Genomic DNA, 15,052 nt, shown 5'->3' on the forward strand with positions numbered 1-15,052 from the left:
GTAGACATGATTGTGTGTGTGTGCTTTTGTGACATTTGTGCATGTCATGAACACGTGATGCCAGTTGGTTTGAAACCACAGGACTCTGAAACATCTAAAAATCAAATATTAGGCTTTTTCTTTTTTCATAACAAGAATGCATGCTAGTCAAAGTTATTGTCTCTCTGTGTTAATCAAATATCCCAGAGGGTTCAGTGAGAGTTTAATTCAACTAGAAAATAATGAACATTGTGAAAGCTGTGAATCAACTGAGAGATTCTGACAGTATGTGGTAATGCTGGTCAAAGTATTTGATAGCTATGACCTTAAGTATAGTGCAGCCATTCAAGGTCATATCTATCAGTGTGTTATCAACACAACTCATTAAATTATCGAATGGAAATTGAGTCTGCCCATCACATAATAAAACGAATCATAATAAAACCATTTGAATAATTCCTGCTTACTTCAGATGGAAATAGTTTTATTGTAGTGACACTAATCCATGACAAAATACATTTTTCAGCAGAATCTCAATAGCTGACACACAGATTTTGATGCTGATCCAGGTCTGAGAAAATGAGACTTTCCCCGACTTTCTTGGTTGCCTGTAACAGCCTGTGGACTGATTTCTATGTGAAGGTCTCCAGCCAGTTTTTCTGCAAAACTCAAAAGGATGTGACGTTTTTGTGAGCTCCCGATTGCTTTGCCTCTCTCGTCAACAAATGACAAGACTGCTAGCTAGCTGTCCGACTAGAAACACCCTGCACCCTCCGTCAACCACCACACATATCACAACAAAACCGCAGCGCATTGCTCCTCGGCCACAGCTCACTGAGCCTACCAGTGTCTAGTAAACACGGTTGGTAAACTAAGTTCGCAGTTCGCGGGTCGGGTCAGGTTTGAGTGGTTGATTAATGCATATTTTTGCGGGTTGGGTGGTGTGGATTGGCTCTCATAATGGGTCGGGTGGGTATTAAAAAACCCTGAACCAGCTGTGCATCACTACCAGCCAGCAGCCATAGCACAGCAGGAGCCACTGTGTGTGTGCGTGTTTGTGTGTGAGCGTGCACTCGTACAGTGACTGACTGGGAGTGAGAGATGCTTTGCTGAAGCACGGTGCAAAACATAACGTTAGAGATCTTTTACATTATTATGAGAAGTGGAAAGGATAAGAAAGGAAAAAGACGTCACCTGCAATAGTCTCACACTGCTGCTTGCTTGTGTTGACAGATTGCGAGCATACGCTCACTTAACGGCCACTGGTGTCACTAATGAGAAGGAATTTCTGAAACTTACGTATAGAACCTTTAAAAAAGTGTCCTGAAACATTTATGTTGGAAAAAACACATCTGATAATACATTGTTTTACAAAAAAATCATCTTTAGTAATGCTAGCTGTGTGGCTCTAGCAGTGTCTATGTCTGCATGTCTGCGGTCGATGGATTGCCATGAAATTTGTAAAGGCATTCATGGTCCCCAGATGACGAATCATACTGACTTTGGCGATTCCTTGACTTTTATTTAGCACCACTATCAGGTCAAAATCTTAATTTGTTCAATATTCTAGTTCATGACCAAATACTTGCAAAACTAAAGACATTCCAATCAGCGTCAGCTGTACAGTACAGCCTGATAGAACTGCTAGCATGTAGACTCTTTTAGCATGTCTTGTTTCTATATAACTGAAAAGTTTTAGTGTTTAGCTTTTTAGTAAAAAAAAGTTTTAGCATTGATACCTCTTAGCCTAAACTACGACTGTGTTGACAGATTATATCTAACATCTCCATGTCCTTTTCACAATTGAGATTCAGTGTGAAGTCACTTTGAGCTGATTTAGAACTGTGTCTTTATAATATCATCCATAATAGTGAATAAAAATACTACTATATAAACATTTAAAAGATCACTACATTACACGTGTAACAGTATGCAATGGTTTTTTTTCTGGTGACCTTTCCCCATTTAAAGGAAGTGACAGAGACAGGAGGGACAGAGATAGAAGAAAGAGGAGAGACATCATTATTCCATCCCCAAATTATACACACACTTCACGCTAAGCGCCTAACTGAGGGAGCTCCTCGTGGTGCTGTTTACACTGTGAAACTCCTTATTTAACTAATGACAGCTCCACAAATACCAAGCAACAACACTCACTGCTATAACTGCACATCATCACAACAGTCACCCGGAGCTGTAAATAACAGTTAAGAACTGAGTAACACTGGCTATTCCTCATATTTGTTGGCAACCATAGAAACACAATCCAACATAGAAACAAACGGATATTGGTCATTATGCTATCTTTTTGTGAACACTAACAACAGCACCACAGAGAAGCTCTAAAGGTGTATTTGAGGTGTCCTCCATTGCTATAGTAACTTATCCTTTCAAGCCAGACTTTTTGTTGTTGTCTCCCATAGCGATGGGTAAAACTGATACTGTCTTACCCGATGTATCAACAAGGAGCAGTCAGAGACTAAATCAATAATTTCTGAAATTCCATTGCACTGGCCTTGGACAAAACGTTTAAGTGCCCTGCATGCTGTTGTTGCATGTCCAGTCTCTTGTGAGACACTTATCATCTACATGATAAGTTACTGGTCACTGATAGGACCAGGAACAAGCTTTAATAGCTGACCTATTAGGACACAGCTTCCGCTGTACATCTCCCAACCCATCCATCACTGAGGCTGTGGCTGGTTCCTTTCAGCTTTTAAATTACACAGCCATAGCAGTTTTTGTTTGACAGTTTAAATAGTGTAATGCAACCTCTGCAATAATCCACTTTCTCAAAATAAATAATTTGTTTAATTAATTAAAATAAAGAATTATCTAAGAAACTACCAAATTCAGGGGAGAAATATTTTTTTTATTGAACTTACAGTACATGTTTTATAACAGAAGCTTCTCTGTCTTTCCTTGGCACCACTTCCACAAGACAATACAAACTGGAGGTCAGACTCAGCATTAATTAAATGAACTGCATGATAAGTATTTTAATTTTCTACAAACAAAACTATGGAAACATGCTGAAGAAACATTATCAACGCTCTGATAAAGCAGCACACTCACATCCTGATCAGCACTTCTCATCCTTCCTGTTTCATAAGTTTCAAATGAGTCACATGCGTCCCAAACGCAAATAGTGCTGCAACTCATCCGCTAAATGTATGCTCTTACAATATGTAGTGTCTGGGGCTTTTGCTGTGGCTATTGGATCACTGCGCTGGGTATTGTATGTCATAAGAGATGATAGAGGAGTGTGGTCCAGAGAGCACACAGGCACACGCCCGACAGAGTCACAGCCACATCGCTGGCCTGCCGGAGCCACTGCTCGCCATTCAGCATGGTAAGCCATAGATTTCCTGCCGCTCTGTAGGTTCCTCCCATGATGCCATCTTGCACTCTATTCAAGTTGACACCATCTTGGCTGACAGATGATGTCCTTGCCCTCAGTGCACTCGCACGGCGACTGGAATCCCTTTCTCCTGTGTTCATTTGCAAATGAGGAAGAAAGATGGTACTTACATGATTATTATTTACAGTGTCATGATAAATATTAACACTTTTCATGGTAAAAAAAAACATGACAACAGAAGTTAGCTTCTTATGTGGTGTACAATTCAGAGCGTGAGGTGTTAAAACAAAATGTGGGGAAACTGCACCATCTTGTGGCGAATTTGTGCAAGTGTGTGCAGTAAAGAAAGAAACCAATTACTCACCAAGACAGATATGTAATGCCACAATGACAATAGTGACAAAGACAGAAAGAAGAGATGTATATGCCTATGGAAAAATAAGAATGATTTAAATAAATGATCACATTTTCACTCTCAAAATAGGAGTCCTTAGTGTCTTTAATATCTTATTCATGATGAAAGTCCAATTTGCATTTTCACACATTTCAATAATTAAAGGTAGATCAAATTATGAAAGGAGGTTAATTTATTGTAGGAGTGCAGCTTGCCGTGTGTTGAATTTTTTTCTCTTTCTACATGTGAGTTGATTGCCTTATGCTTACCAAGAGGAGCTGTGCACCGTTCTGACTCATTTTCCTCAAGGCTTTTCCCATCTGGACTCTGAGCAGAGCTAAAGAACAGGGCGTTACGGCGTCTTCACCCTCTATATTCACACATCTTTGAAGACAAAACAATGAAAACTGTGTTACACGTAATAATCGCAGCAATGCTCATGTTCGTTATTCATTGTTGTGGCTGTTTTCTGGATTTTAAAAAAAAAAGCACCTTTCTAAGATCTTCTCCACCACAATCTCCTGCTCATCATGATGTGCAACATTAAACAAGCCGTGGACAATCAATGGAAGAACGTGCCCTTGTTGTGCCAGAATGACCAGATTGTACATTCCCTGTGAGTGAGAATGAAATCATAACAGGGGGCTGATGAGTTATTCACAGAGAAAGTCTCCAAATAATAACAATGTATAATTGTGTTTGTTGTTTTTATTGCAGTGGGCCTGAGCCCATGGAAGTTTAATTAAGTTCATCATAGGGTGATGAGATTACAGCCTGAGTAAATCTGTCACCTGAGGGCTGCCTGCTAAAGCTGCTCTGCTATACATCGATATGGCTCGACCAACCAAGGATAATGAATCTTCTTTTTGTGTGCTGGAGGAATAGTAGTAGTAGTCTCCCATTTTCAGCAGAGCTATAAAAAAAAAGATAAATACTTGCTGTTTATCGACCAGATTGACGGGGAGAGAGAGAGAGAGGTTAAGGCAAAATGAAATGAGAGGAACTCACCGGATGGATGGGGACTGTAGTTTAATATAGAGTAGTTATGATATCTCCGCTGACAATCATGGCTGAGATTCAGCTCCTGCATTTGGGAGAATGTGTGCAGGGCGAGAAAGAGCACAGCAATGATGAAGGCTATGTTATAAACTGCTAATAATTTCCCTGCGGCTTGCCTTCCTTCTTTTAGTATGTGACTGGAATTATGTGCAAGTTGTTCATCAGCTATCTTCACAACACCAACGATTTGACATTGATTTCTGGACAGTTGTTATTTTGTTTAAGGGCAGACACAAACCAGAGAGAACAAGCATTTACCTCACACAGGTGAGCAACATTGCTCTGGGCTAAACCTAGACCAGTTTCAGCTGCCAAAACATACTTCACAAACGCTTCCTGCCTGTTTGCAGAAAAGAACACAAATGTGAGGAGGCTTAGGACAAATAGTAAAGACCAGAGAAAATAATTAAAGGAGGACAATTGAAAAGTAATTGAAATTAATGTCCCTACCAAGAGCCCCGGAGGTATGCTTGAAGAGCCTCTCTGATCATAAATCCAAGGTGTCCGTTCTGTTCACAGACCTTTTTTAGCATTCTGTACAGAAAGGTGATGAATGAAGTATGGGTGATGAATTATGGCATATAATTTACTCCGCATAAACGGAAAATATTTCAACACAATCTAAAAATAGTCTGATTTGTTGAGGTCATTCTAAAAAAAGCCTCTAAAGCAGCAGCAGGGGCTTCTTTAAATTCATAAGACACTAGAATAACATTGGTAAGCAGAATCTCTCTGTGCCAGACAATATGCAGTCACAGTGGCTCTTATTTTTAGATATGCAAATACTAGATTCTGACCTTGAATTAGCCACTGTCATTGAAATTAGATGCCACCGAGCTGCAGGCTACAGTGCAACAGCCCATAACAAAGCTTTCTTCACCAAGCTAATGAAAGCCTCTTACATCACAGCCCTCTCCGCATCCTGAGACACCCCTTCAAGGCTTCCTGTCGAAAGGTACCAGGCTGCCTCCACTGCTGCAGCTACATGACCAAGCTGAGACGCGTTCAGAAACTGCTGGAATGCAGCTGTCTGTGGATCATATATGAAAGTATCAGCTGATTGATAGATGTTTATGGATTGACAAAAATACATTTTGGCTGGGAGTGTGGCGCTCAAACCTCATTCCTCCACGGACTGTCCGGGTTTTTCCCATTAAGATGATAAATCCCCAGGTTAAACATGCCATCATCACTTCCATTTAGCGCCGCTTGTTCAAAGTATTTCACTGCAGTCTTGTGGTCGTTCAGTATAATCCCATGGTACCAGCCTAAACCATTCAAGGCATTAATTGAGCCCTAAAGCAAGGAAACAGAAAACCAGTATTCATAGTACAGGAACATACTGTAATCACTCAGATTGATTGCTACAGAGTACACACATACCATAGCTGCAGCTTTCTCCAGCAGCTGAAAACCTCGGGTGTAATTTCTTTTCACTCCCTGGCCCTGAAGGAATCAACATCAATCAGCGAATCAATAACTGTCAAAACATAGACACACACAAACACACACACACACACGAAATATCCAGCGTTCAATTCAATCATAAAAAAGGTTGAGTCTTTATAATCTTATAGCACCTTCATCAGTAGGATGGAGTAGTCGTACATCGCCGAGGGATCCTTCATCTGCATGGCGCTTCTCTCAAACCACTTCACGGCACTGGCTGTGTCCTTTGAGACTCCATGTTGGCCCCAGTAAAGCATTGCTCCCAGGCATCTCTGAAGATAATAGAGTCTTTATTAGTCAGTTCTGAACACAGACTCTAAAGTACAGGGAGAAATTTAAGCAAGATTTGACTTTCTCTAAAGTACTTTTACATCTTCCTGACACGCTACATCTTCACAAAAACTCAGATGTTTTGTATATCACACATACCTGAGATTCGATGTCTCCTTCCATTGCTTTGAGTTTCATATATTGAAAGACATCACTTGTCTCATGTGTCAGGCTGTTTAAGTCCTCTTGATTGCTTAGATAGATGTGTTCCGGTGTGTATTGCTTTAGGAAGGACAAATAGAAACATTAATACAGTAATTTATTACCTCTACTATTATTCCTCATAGTACTACCTAATTAAGGAAGTAGTACTTCTACCGCTACTGATATTCCCTATCAGTGCTAAAATTTCCATGAATACTATTGCTACTGTTACTGTCAGTACCACTGCTACCACTACTTCTACAGTATAATACAACTATTACTAGTAACACTGCTCCCACTGCTGCTATTACTACTACTACTAAAAATAAACTTATTTCTTTTACTACTACTATTACAAGTATTTACAAAAACTGCCTTTTATCTTTGCAGCATTTTTAGAATCTGTCCCATCTCATCAGTGGCTGATGGAGAGACGCTGTTTTCTTTAAAGTCCCAGAAAACTTGCTACAGTACATCAGTAAGCTTAAATATTCATGACTCAATACTCAGAAACCTAGTTGCACTTAAAAAGTCAGCTAATCTGCTTCATCAGGACTGTGTGGGTTAGGTTTGATCAGATTTGATTGACAGTGGCGTGGAAACAGACGCAAACAACCCACCAGCTGTCACCACATTTTGATTCAAATGTTGCTGATTGCTGCTCAGAGGTACCAACTTTTTTCAAGCAATCTCAGGTCTCAGCCCACTTCAAATCAAACGGGAGAGCTCAGATAAAACAACACAGACAGAAATCTCTCATGTGAAACAACCAAAATTGTTTTAACTTGGAGCAGAACATTTTGCAGTCATATCGGACTCTGTTGCTTATTGTAGGAGGCTGACTGAGAAAATCGATTTTCAGGGCCTTTAATCAATACTGGAACTAGATTTTTTTTTTAAATTCTACTCTCATGTACTCTGACCAACAGAAAGTTTCTAGGAGTGTTTCAAACCTCATCAGACCACAGGATCCAGCCCGCAACATCTACTCAAGAGACGTAGCTTATTAAAATATTCCAAGAATAAACAGGAAATTAGTCGAAAGTAGAGTTCCTCTCATAGTGAGCTCCAAAGCCTCCCTTATCTTCGGAGCGTTCTCATTCTATTCATCAGGATGGCTAACTCATTTACATTTTAAAATTAAGATTTAAGATCTACCTATTCTGCCTCCACTGATCCAACTGGTCGGACCAACAAACAATCCATTAATCATATTTTGGGGGGCAATCCCTTTTGTATCACTGCTGTTGTTGTGCTTGATATATTATTGATATCATTATGCATTTATAGTTTTATTTTATTTTTGTTCCTTGGCTTCTTTCCATATTTCCTTTAAATGTGCCAACACGTGCTGTATCTTATAGTGCACCCTAAATAAATACTTGACTTCCAATGTATTTTCTGTTGATACCACTGTTATTGTTTATACAACCTCCGCTATTTCTATTAACGCCACTATCTGTATACTACAAGTAAAATTACCATAAATAAAAACTCATATCTATTAATCTAACCATAGGAACTGTAATCTATAGGAATCTATAGTTAGGGATACATACCTTATCTTCATGTATCCTGGAACTGTCAATATCGCTCTGAGCCCCAGCATTGGAGTAGTAGCTATAAGCCATGTCCAAGTCTTTTGGAAATCCATCAATTCCTTGTGTGTGCTTGTACCCTGCATGCATCAGGGCAAAGCGGTTATCACCCGATGCTCCGATCAAACTGTAGATATGACCCTGAAACACACAGGGGTCAATATTATCAATCATCATTAGAAAAGTGACAGTATGTGTGATAAAGTAGTAATTAAGTAACAAGGAAGGCATTGATTCTACCAGTTTTTGATTGACTGAGTTTCCCAAGCCAGAGAGGTGGATAGTGGCCAACAAGAGAGACGCTTTGTGATTTCCAAAGCAGGAGGACACTTGTAATAGTGAAGTTAATTTGGATGTGACTTTAATTTGTGCCTGATCCATGGCCAACACTGTTCCAGCTGCCTGTTCAAACAAAACACTCCTGAGCTTCTTCATGTCCAATGATCCTACAGAAAATCACAGCTGTGTGAGTAGTATGATCACTTATACCTACAATACATGCGATAAACAGTGCAAACTATTTATGGCACCTGTTCTGAGTTTTTCCTCGTTTGTTTGCAAGAAATGGAAAAGTGTACTATATTTAAGTTGTGTTTCCCAGGTCCATGTTTGTCTGCAGATTTTCTCATCAAACTGACTCCACAGTCTTATAAAGTGAGGGGTACAGAAACCTGAAATAAAATATAGAAAGCAATCTGTCAACAATATTCCTCTGATACTTAATAGGTATGCAGGTATTATATTGACACTCTTGATATTAGATCTATATCTACTTCACCTGTGTTGAGTGATGATGGGAGATGACTGTCACCTACTCCCTGCAGAAAAGCAGCTGTAAATTCTTTTATTTCTTGACACACACCATGAGTTTTATCCAGATCCTGTAATGTTGACTCGGGGTAAAGATGATTTTTCACCTGTGACATGGACAACACTCTATTTAAACACACTGGGAATAACAGTAAAAAAAAACTACATACAGTAACTTGATAGATGACTTGGCACTTTACCTCTTCAGTTCCAAAACGATAGTATTTTATAGGCCCAAAATACCCACGGATGCCCGGCATGTACTTGCCTCCTCCAATGACAAAGTATCCATCAGTGTCATCATAATGGATGTGGTCCTGAAATCTATAAGATATTTAATACCACTAAAGCAAGCAATCATCATCTTTCTGTGTGCTGATATCTAAATAATCTCTTTCAATTAACTGGACTTGTGGTTTGCTCATTTCACCACATTTAAGTTAGAAAAAAATGACATTAAGTATCTTTTAAAAAAATCCATAAAATGTCTTACTTATATACATATATGCGAGTTTCATCGTCCCATGTTGTATCCAACAGCACCTGAAAGTGAGACATAAAAACATATGAGCTCACAACACACAGAAAAAACCTACTCAGCTGTGAACGACTCCAAATTGCAGAACACACTGCAATCGCCTGGAGTTTCCCAGCTGGAAAGGAACCATCTTTCAGCATCATACAGCTGTTCCAAAAGGAAATCAAACACTGCAAAGCCGAGGCACCAAACGAAAGTCAGATGAGAAACGAAGACTATAAGATTTTCCCTCGAGCTGTATTTTAATATCCATTCCCTATCCCACCTCCCAGAGGCATACACTGAGGTTCTATACCTTTGAGTCCTGTATGTAACAGTCTAGTCTAATCCATTTCCGCAGGGGCAACACCACACTGGTTCGGAAAGCTTCATCTTCTCCTGTTGTCACACGTGCCTGAATTATGATGTCCCCTACACAGAAGATATGACAGTCATATATTTCACTGCAGGAGACCCAAAGCTCTTTATTAATACATAACACAGTCTGTTCCACAGCCTCACAAAACACACATCATCGCTCACAATATCTCATGATACCTCAATCTAATCCCCGAAACTGGTATCAGGTGTACACACAAGCTGCTGTGACCCACCTGTGTCTGTAAGCTGCATCAAAACGGAGTCATATAAATTTTTCCTATCAACATGATGGATGATCCCACAGAGCTTCTTGTGACACCATTTCAGTAGGTAGATCCACACAGATATGGTGACGCTGAAAACCAAGCAACGAAACATGATTTGACAAATCATTTCTATGGCTACTGAAGCATAAGGTTAATTTTAAAATGCTGCGCTATCTGCTAAAAATGACTGACCTCGCTGTCTGTCATTGACCGTAAATAAAAAGCTTATATGCTCTGATGAAGAGGCTTCATGAGGCCTGTAAAGTCATTTATAATGACGATGAAGTAAAAGTGGAGTGTGTTCTAACAGCTGCCACTTGAAAGGGAAACATTCACTGACCTGTGACCCATCAATCTGCTGAAATCAACGCAAACCTCTCAACCACACGTCTTAAAAACACATGCATAGAAAAGCATATACTGCACTTTTGATTCATCATGTGGTGGTTTGTCACACTTAATTGGTTTTATTGTACACCTAGCTGGCCTGTCTCTGCAATTCTTAAGTGTTGGATAAAACATTTGGAGACTCTGCTGGAGATTTTCTTTTTCATGTTGTGTAGTTGAGCTTCATACAAAATAAGCTACAGCTAAAATGAACTAATTGAGAAGTCAATGTGTGAAGTGTAAGTCCCACCTGGGCTGTGTCACAGCATGAAGACGGGCTTTCTCCAGGGCTCTGTCGATGAAAGGCTGGAACCTGCGGACCATTCCAAAGTGCTCACCAGTACTTGCCAAGGGGAACTTTAGCATATCGATGACATCTATGTGCAAGTAAAACGACAAACAATGTCTGTGTGAGTAACAGTGTCCTCTCCTGAACAAACAATGTTTTCATGCTTCCATTAAAAGGTTTTTTGCATTGCAAAATGTCTGACCTGACTCATGTGGACACTGATGGATTCTGTTTCTGGTCATCTGCCACATCAGTTGAGCAGACCATGAAGGGCACTCAGTGGGAGGTTTAGTTGGTCGCTCTGAGAGTGGCATTATCTGTAGCACTTTGTAAATCCTCACAATAGAGCTATGGTATGTCCTGGGTTCATTGCCATTATGAAGATGGTCTAGCCAAGCACGAACTGTCACGTTCTGGGCCTCCAGAACGCGCCTGTTGAAAAAACTGTGTTGATATAAAATGGACAGAGGGAATCTGAGCCGCACCTGGTGGAATCTGTAGACTCGGGGTACACTGTTGATCCATTTCCTCCTGAAGACCATTAAATCTGTCTTCCTTAATGTGGACACCACCACCTCCACTGCGAGCTGACATTGCCTGGAGCACTGATACCGCACACGGACCACTGAGCCATCTACCACTTTGTCAGGGGCTGAGTCAAACCCTATGAAATTGTCAGACAGGCTATCACCACTCTGGGATGAGGAGGCTGAAATGGCTTGTCCCTGGGTGAAGTGAAAGATAGAGTATGTAAATAAAATTAAGTGAATGTGTGAGACGCCAGAGTGCAGTGCTTTTCAGTCAAACAAATTAGGCAGGAAACATAGATTGACAGAACATATTTTAAGAGGATGTTTGCTTGCTTAAGGAATAAATAAATTCATGGGAAATATCAAGTTTCAAATTTAACCGTTGTCACTGTAAATACAGTAAAGAGTAATAGAGTTTCTTACCATTAAAATAGCAGCAGTGAAGACATATCCAAGAACAATGCTGTGTAAAACGTTCATTTTGCAGCAAGTACTGTGAGTTTTTTTGTAAGAGAAAATGTGTAATCCTTGAGTTCGGTTCTAATCCGTTCATCAATTTAAGTTAGTAATGTGTCGAATAATGTTGGCCCTCAGTGGTTGACACCTGGCAGCATAGTTCCCAAACAAACAGGTATCAGTGTGTTGAGCATACACCCTGTATGATGCAGGATTACCTGATTTTCTGGTGTTGCAAGTTTAGGAATTTGCATGATGTGTCTTTAAAGGGCTACCTACCTAAAAGGCTTGGCTAGATTTACTCTGCTGTGTTGAGAGCTAACAGAAATGTTGTTTGATTCATTTTATTTCTGATTCTATTAGAGAACTTACCACAGGGGTGATGGATCAAAGAGTCTAACTTAATTTGATATGCTCGAGCCAATGCTTTGCCATCACCCTGCATCCTCTTTGGCCTACGCCCACACAAGACTTTGAAGAAATCTGATCTGAAAAACAACCTGATACTGCAGCCAAAATTAATTACCCATAGCCTACTGACTTTTATGCTTCGAACTGAGGGGATGCACTGGGAACTGTTGCTGATGGGTTATTTTAGATGACCACATGTAGATGAATGCTGTCTTGTTGTCTATATAAAGGGTGACTGCTGTTTATAGACATAATCTACAACTCTGGGTGACATACAAACCTTTGACAGACAATTGATGGAAATATTTTTGATTGGACTTGAAAAGGGTTTTGGAACGGGTTTCTTGGACAGGAGATAAGAAAATTGAATCATAAGTCTGAGCAGAGTGATCATATTCAATGGCTTTACAGGACCTATGCAATTTCCAGGATGTCTTTCTGGACAGTATAATCACTGAATCTTCTTCAGTGCCTTTTGGAAAGAAAACTGGACATAACTATATGTCTTGTTTGCCATTCAGCAATAGGACAGGTCTGTTTAATTTTTATACACCAGTTGCAGAGTACCTTGATGAGAGTCCAATACAGTTTGGGCAAATCAGCAATGTCCAGAGCTCCAGTGACATCTCATTTCAAGACTCCATCCTGCCATCCCTCTCCTTCCCCACAGGCCTTCCCCTTGCTTCCTCTCAGTCTGTACCTCTGCCTTTCCCCATGTCTCATGGCACCACCACCCTGGCTTTCATGTTTCAGGGTGGTGTGTTGGCTGCAGCAGACACTCGTTCCAGTTGCTCTGGCCTTGTGGCGTGCCCAGCCTCCCAGAAGATCCTGCCCATTCACAGCCACATGGTGGGCACTACCTCAGGTACTTCTGCAGACTGTGCTCTTTGGAAACGGATTCTGTCTCGAGAGCTGCGGCTCTACCAACTCCGCAACGGCCGACGGTTGTCCACAAAGGGAGCTGCCAAATTGCTTTCTCACATGCTTCACCCATTTAAGGGAACTGAGCTGTGTGTGGCTGCCACTTTGTGTGGGTGGGATGGAGGAGAAGTAGATGGATGCCATGATCAAGGAGGTACAGAGATTGATCTTGACAGCCGCAGAGAAACAAATCAAATGACTGACCTGGGAAAGTCTGTAGATACCAATCTTGAAAAGGTTTCTTTAACAAAGACAAAGACTCAGTGGTCTTCCCCGACAACTAGTGGTCAGAGGTGCGTTGACAGAAACAAAGTGAGTTTCTCTGGACCCAGTCTCGTCTATGTGTGCAGTGACGGCACTCGCCTGCAGGGAACGCTCTTTTCTGTGGGTTCTGGATCTCCATACGCCTACTCCATTTTGGACCAAGGGGTTCAGTGGGGACTGACAGTGGACGAGGCCGTTTCAATAGCCAGAGAGGCTGTATACAGAGCAACACACAGGGATGCATACTCAGGAAACTGTGTAGACATCTATCACATCACCTCTAAAGGATGGACTCGCAGGAGCAGGGAGGATTTGAAAGAGGAATATTACAGAGAAAAGGAAAGGCGAAGACAAGAGAGGAGGGAGAGACGAGATGTGACTTTGTAAAGAAATGAAAAAAAAATAAAAATGGCATGGCAAAAGTAAGGCAAACATTTGGGGAGTATTTTGGAGAGACGTGATGGCGTCTTTGCAGCAGATACTAAATTAATGAACAGAACAGGCAGTTGCATTATTCAGGCTATTTCTCAAATGATTTGGACATGCATATCATTCCCTATAATAAACATCTGATGTTTTGTTTGTGCTGATGATAAAAAGCATTCTAACAGCGCACTGCTGGCTGGCATTTTGATTTAGACAGTAAAACCATTATGAATCATTTCAAGTATGTGAGATAATTTCAACCAACTCCTGCATGTGTTTGATTCGCATAAAAACAAAACTAAGAGATAAAACTAAGCAGAACCAAAGACCAGGCGATACAATAACACATAGGGCAAATTGTGCAAAAATGTAAATGTCTGGGGCAGTTACTTACTGTATGTGAAGGTCATAATGTATTGCTGTATAAGGGATGATAAGGAGTTGAAAATTGATTTGTGCCTGCTGTCAGAACTCTTCTGAAGCTTCTTTGACACTTCAATAAATTAATGAGTAAATGAAATTTTGCTGAACTTGCCTCTTCATTCAGTTTGAGCAGTCTGGTAGTAAATTAAGCATACTAGTAATTATTTGAGCGACAGTGACTGCAAAGGATATTAGGGCAAAAGGTACAGAGCTGTTCATCCTCATCCTCACTGTTCAGCTCTGCCTTTTTAAACTTTGGTAAAGACAGACAAAGTGTAGTAGTGAAAGGTTTCAAGGGCGAGAAAGTCCACCATATGGGAGGAAACGTTCATAGCATATGGATTATGCAACATGTCAAAATGTTGGAGTGGTGCTTAAGGTTGTGTTTCTACATGCTGATATGAGCTTATTTTTGACAGAGTTTTGGTGGCTAATGTGTGCATGTGTGCAGTGAGCCTGTGTGTGTCTCATTCATTGTATGAAATAAATTACAGATAGAGTTGCATGACCATGCTCAGCACATCTCCAGTGGAACATCAGAGCGTTGAGTGTCTTCTTGAACCTACACTAGTCATATGATTGACTGTTGCTGTGAGAGAAAGCAGGGAAAGCCTCCCATCCTCCCAAACCTCATCCATAATTCTCATCTTCGGAAGT

General features: G+C 40.5%; 2 protein-coding genes across 2 annotated transcripts; one reads left to right on the top strand and one right to left on the bottom strand.

Moving 5' to 3' along the window:
- Positions 1-2,841: 2,841 nt before the first annotated feature.
- Positions 2,842-11,522, bottom strand: LOC122988943 (protein sel-1 homolog 3). The gene is made up of 23 exons (XM_044361620.1): positions 11,167-11,522; positions 10,926-11,052; positions 10,256-10,377; positions 9,958-10,073; positions 9,618-9,667; positions 9,325-9,448; positions 9,093-9,231; positions 8,845-8,985; positions 8,555-8,760; positions 8,276-8,455; positions 6,672-6,794; positions 6,374-6,514; positions 6,177-6,239; positions 5,913-6,089; positions 5,696-5,823; positions 5,244-5,327; positions 5,052-5,133; positions 4,743-4,818; positions 4,526-4,647; positions 4,227-4,348; positions 4,004-4,118; positions 3,705-3,768; positions 2,842-3,470 (listed from the first exon to the last, which is right to left on the bottom strand). Exons 1-23 carry the CDS (start codon positions 11,504-11,506, stop codon positions 3,223-3,225), a joined length of 3,090 nt encoding a protein of 1,029 aa, XP_044217555.1. The 5' UTR covers positions 11,507-11,522; the 3' UTR covers positions 2,842-3,222.
- Positions 11,523-11,685: 163 nt separating this feature from the next.
- LOC122988944 (proteasome subunit beta type-11-like) lies at positions 11,686-13,934 on the top strand. Its single transcript, XM_044361621.1, has one exon. It carries the CDS (start codon positions 12,761-12,763, stop codon positions 13,931-13,933), a length of 1,173 nt encoding a protein of 390 aa, XP_044217556.1. The 5' UTR covers positions 11,686-12,760; the 3' UTR covers position 13,934.
- The last annotated feature ends 1,118 nt before the right edge of the window (positions 13,935-15,052 follow it).

This window comes from Thunnus albacares, chromosome 9 (assembly GCF_914725855.1).
Source record: "Thunnus albacares chromosome 9, fThuAlb1.1, whole genome shotgun sequence".
Classification (NCBI taxonomy): domain Eukaryota; kingdom Metazoa; phylum Chordata; class Actinopteri; order Scombriformes; family Scombridae; genus Thunnus; species Thunnus albacares.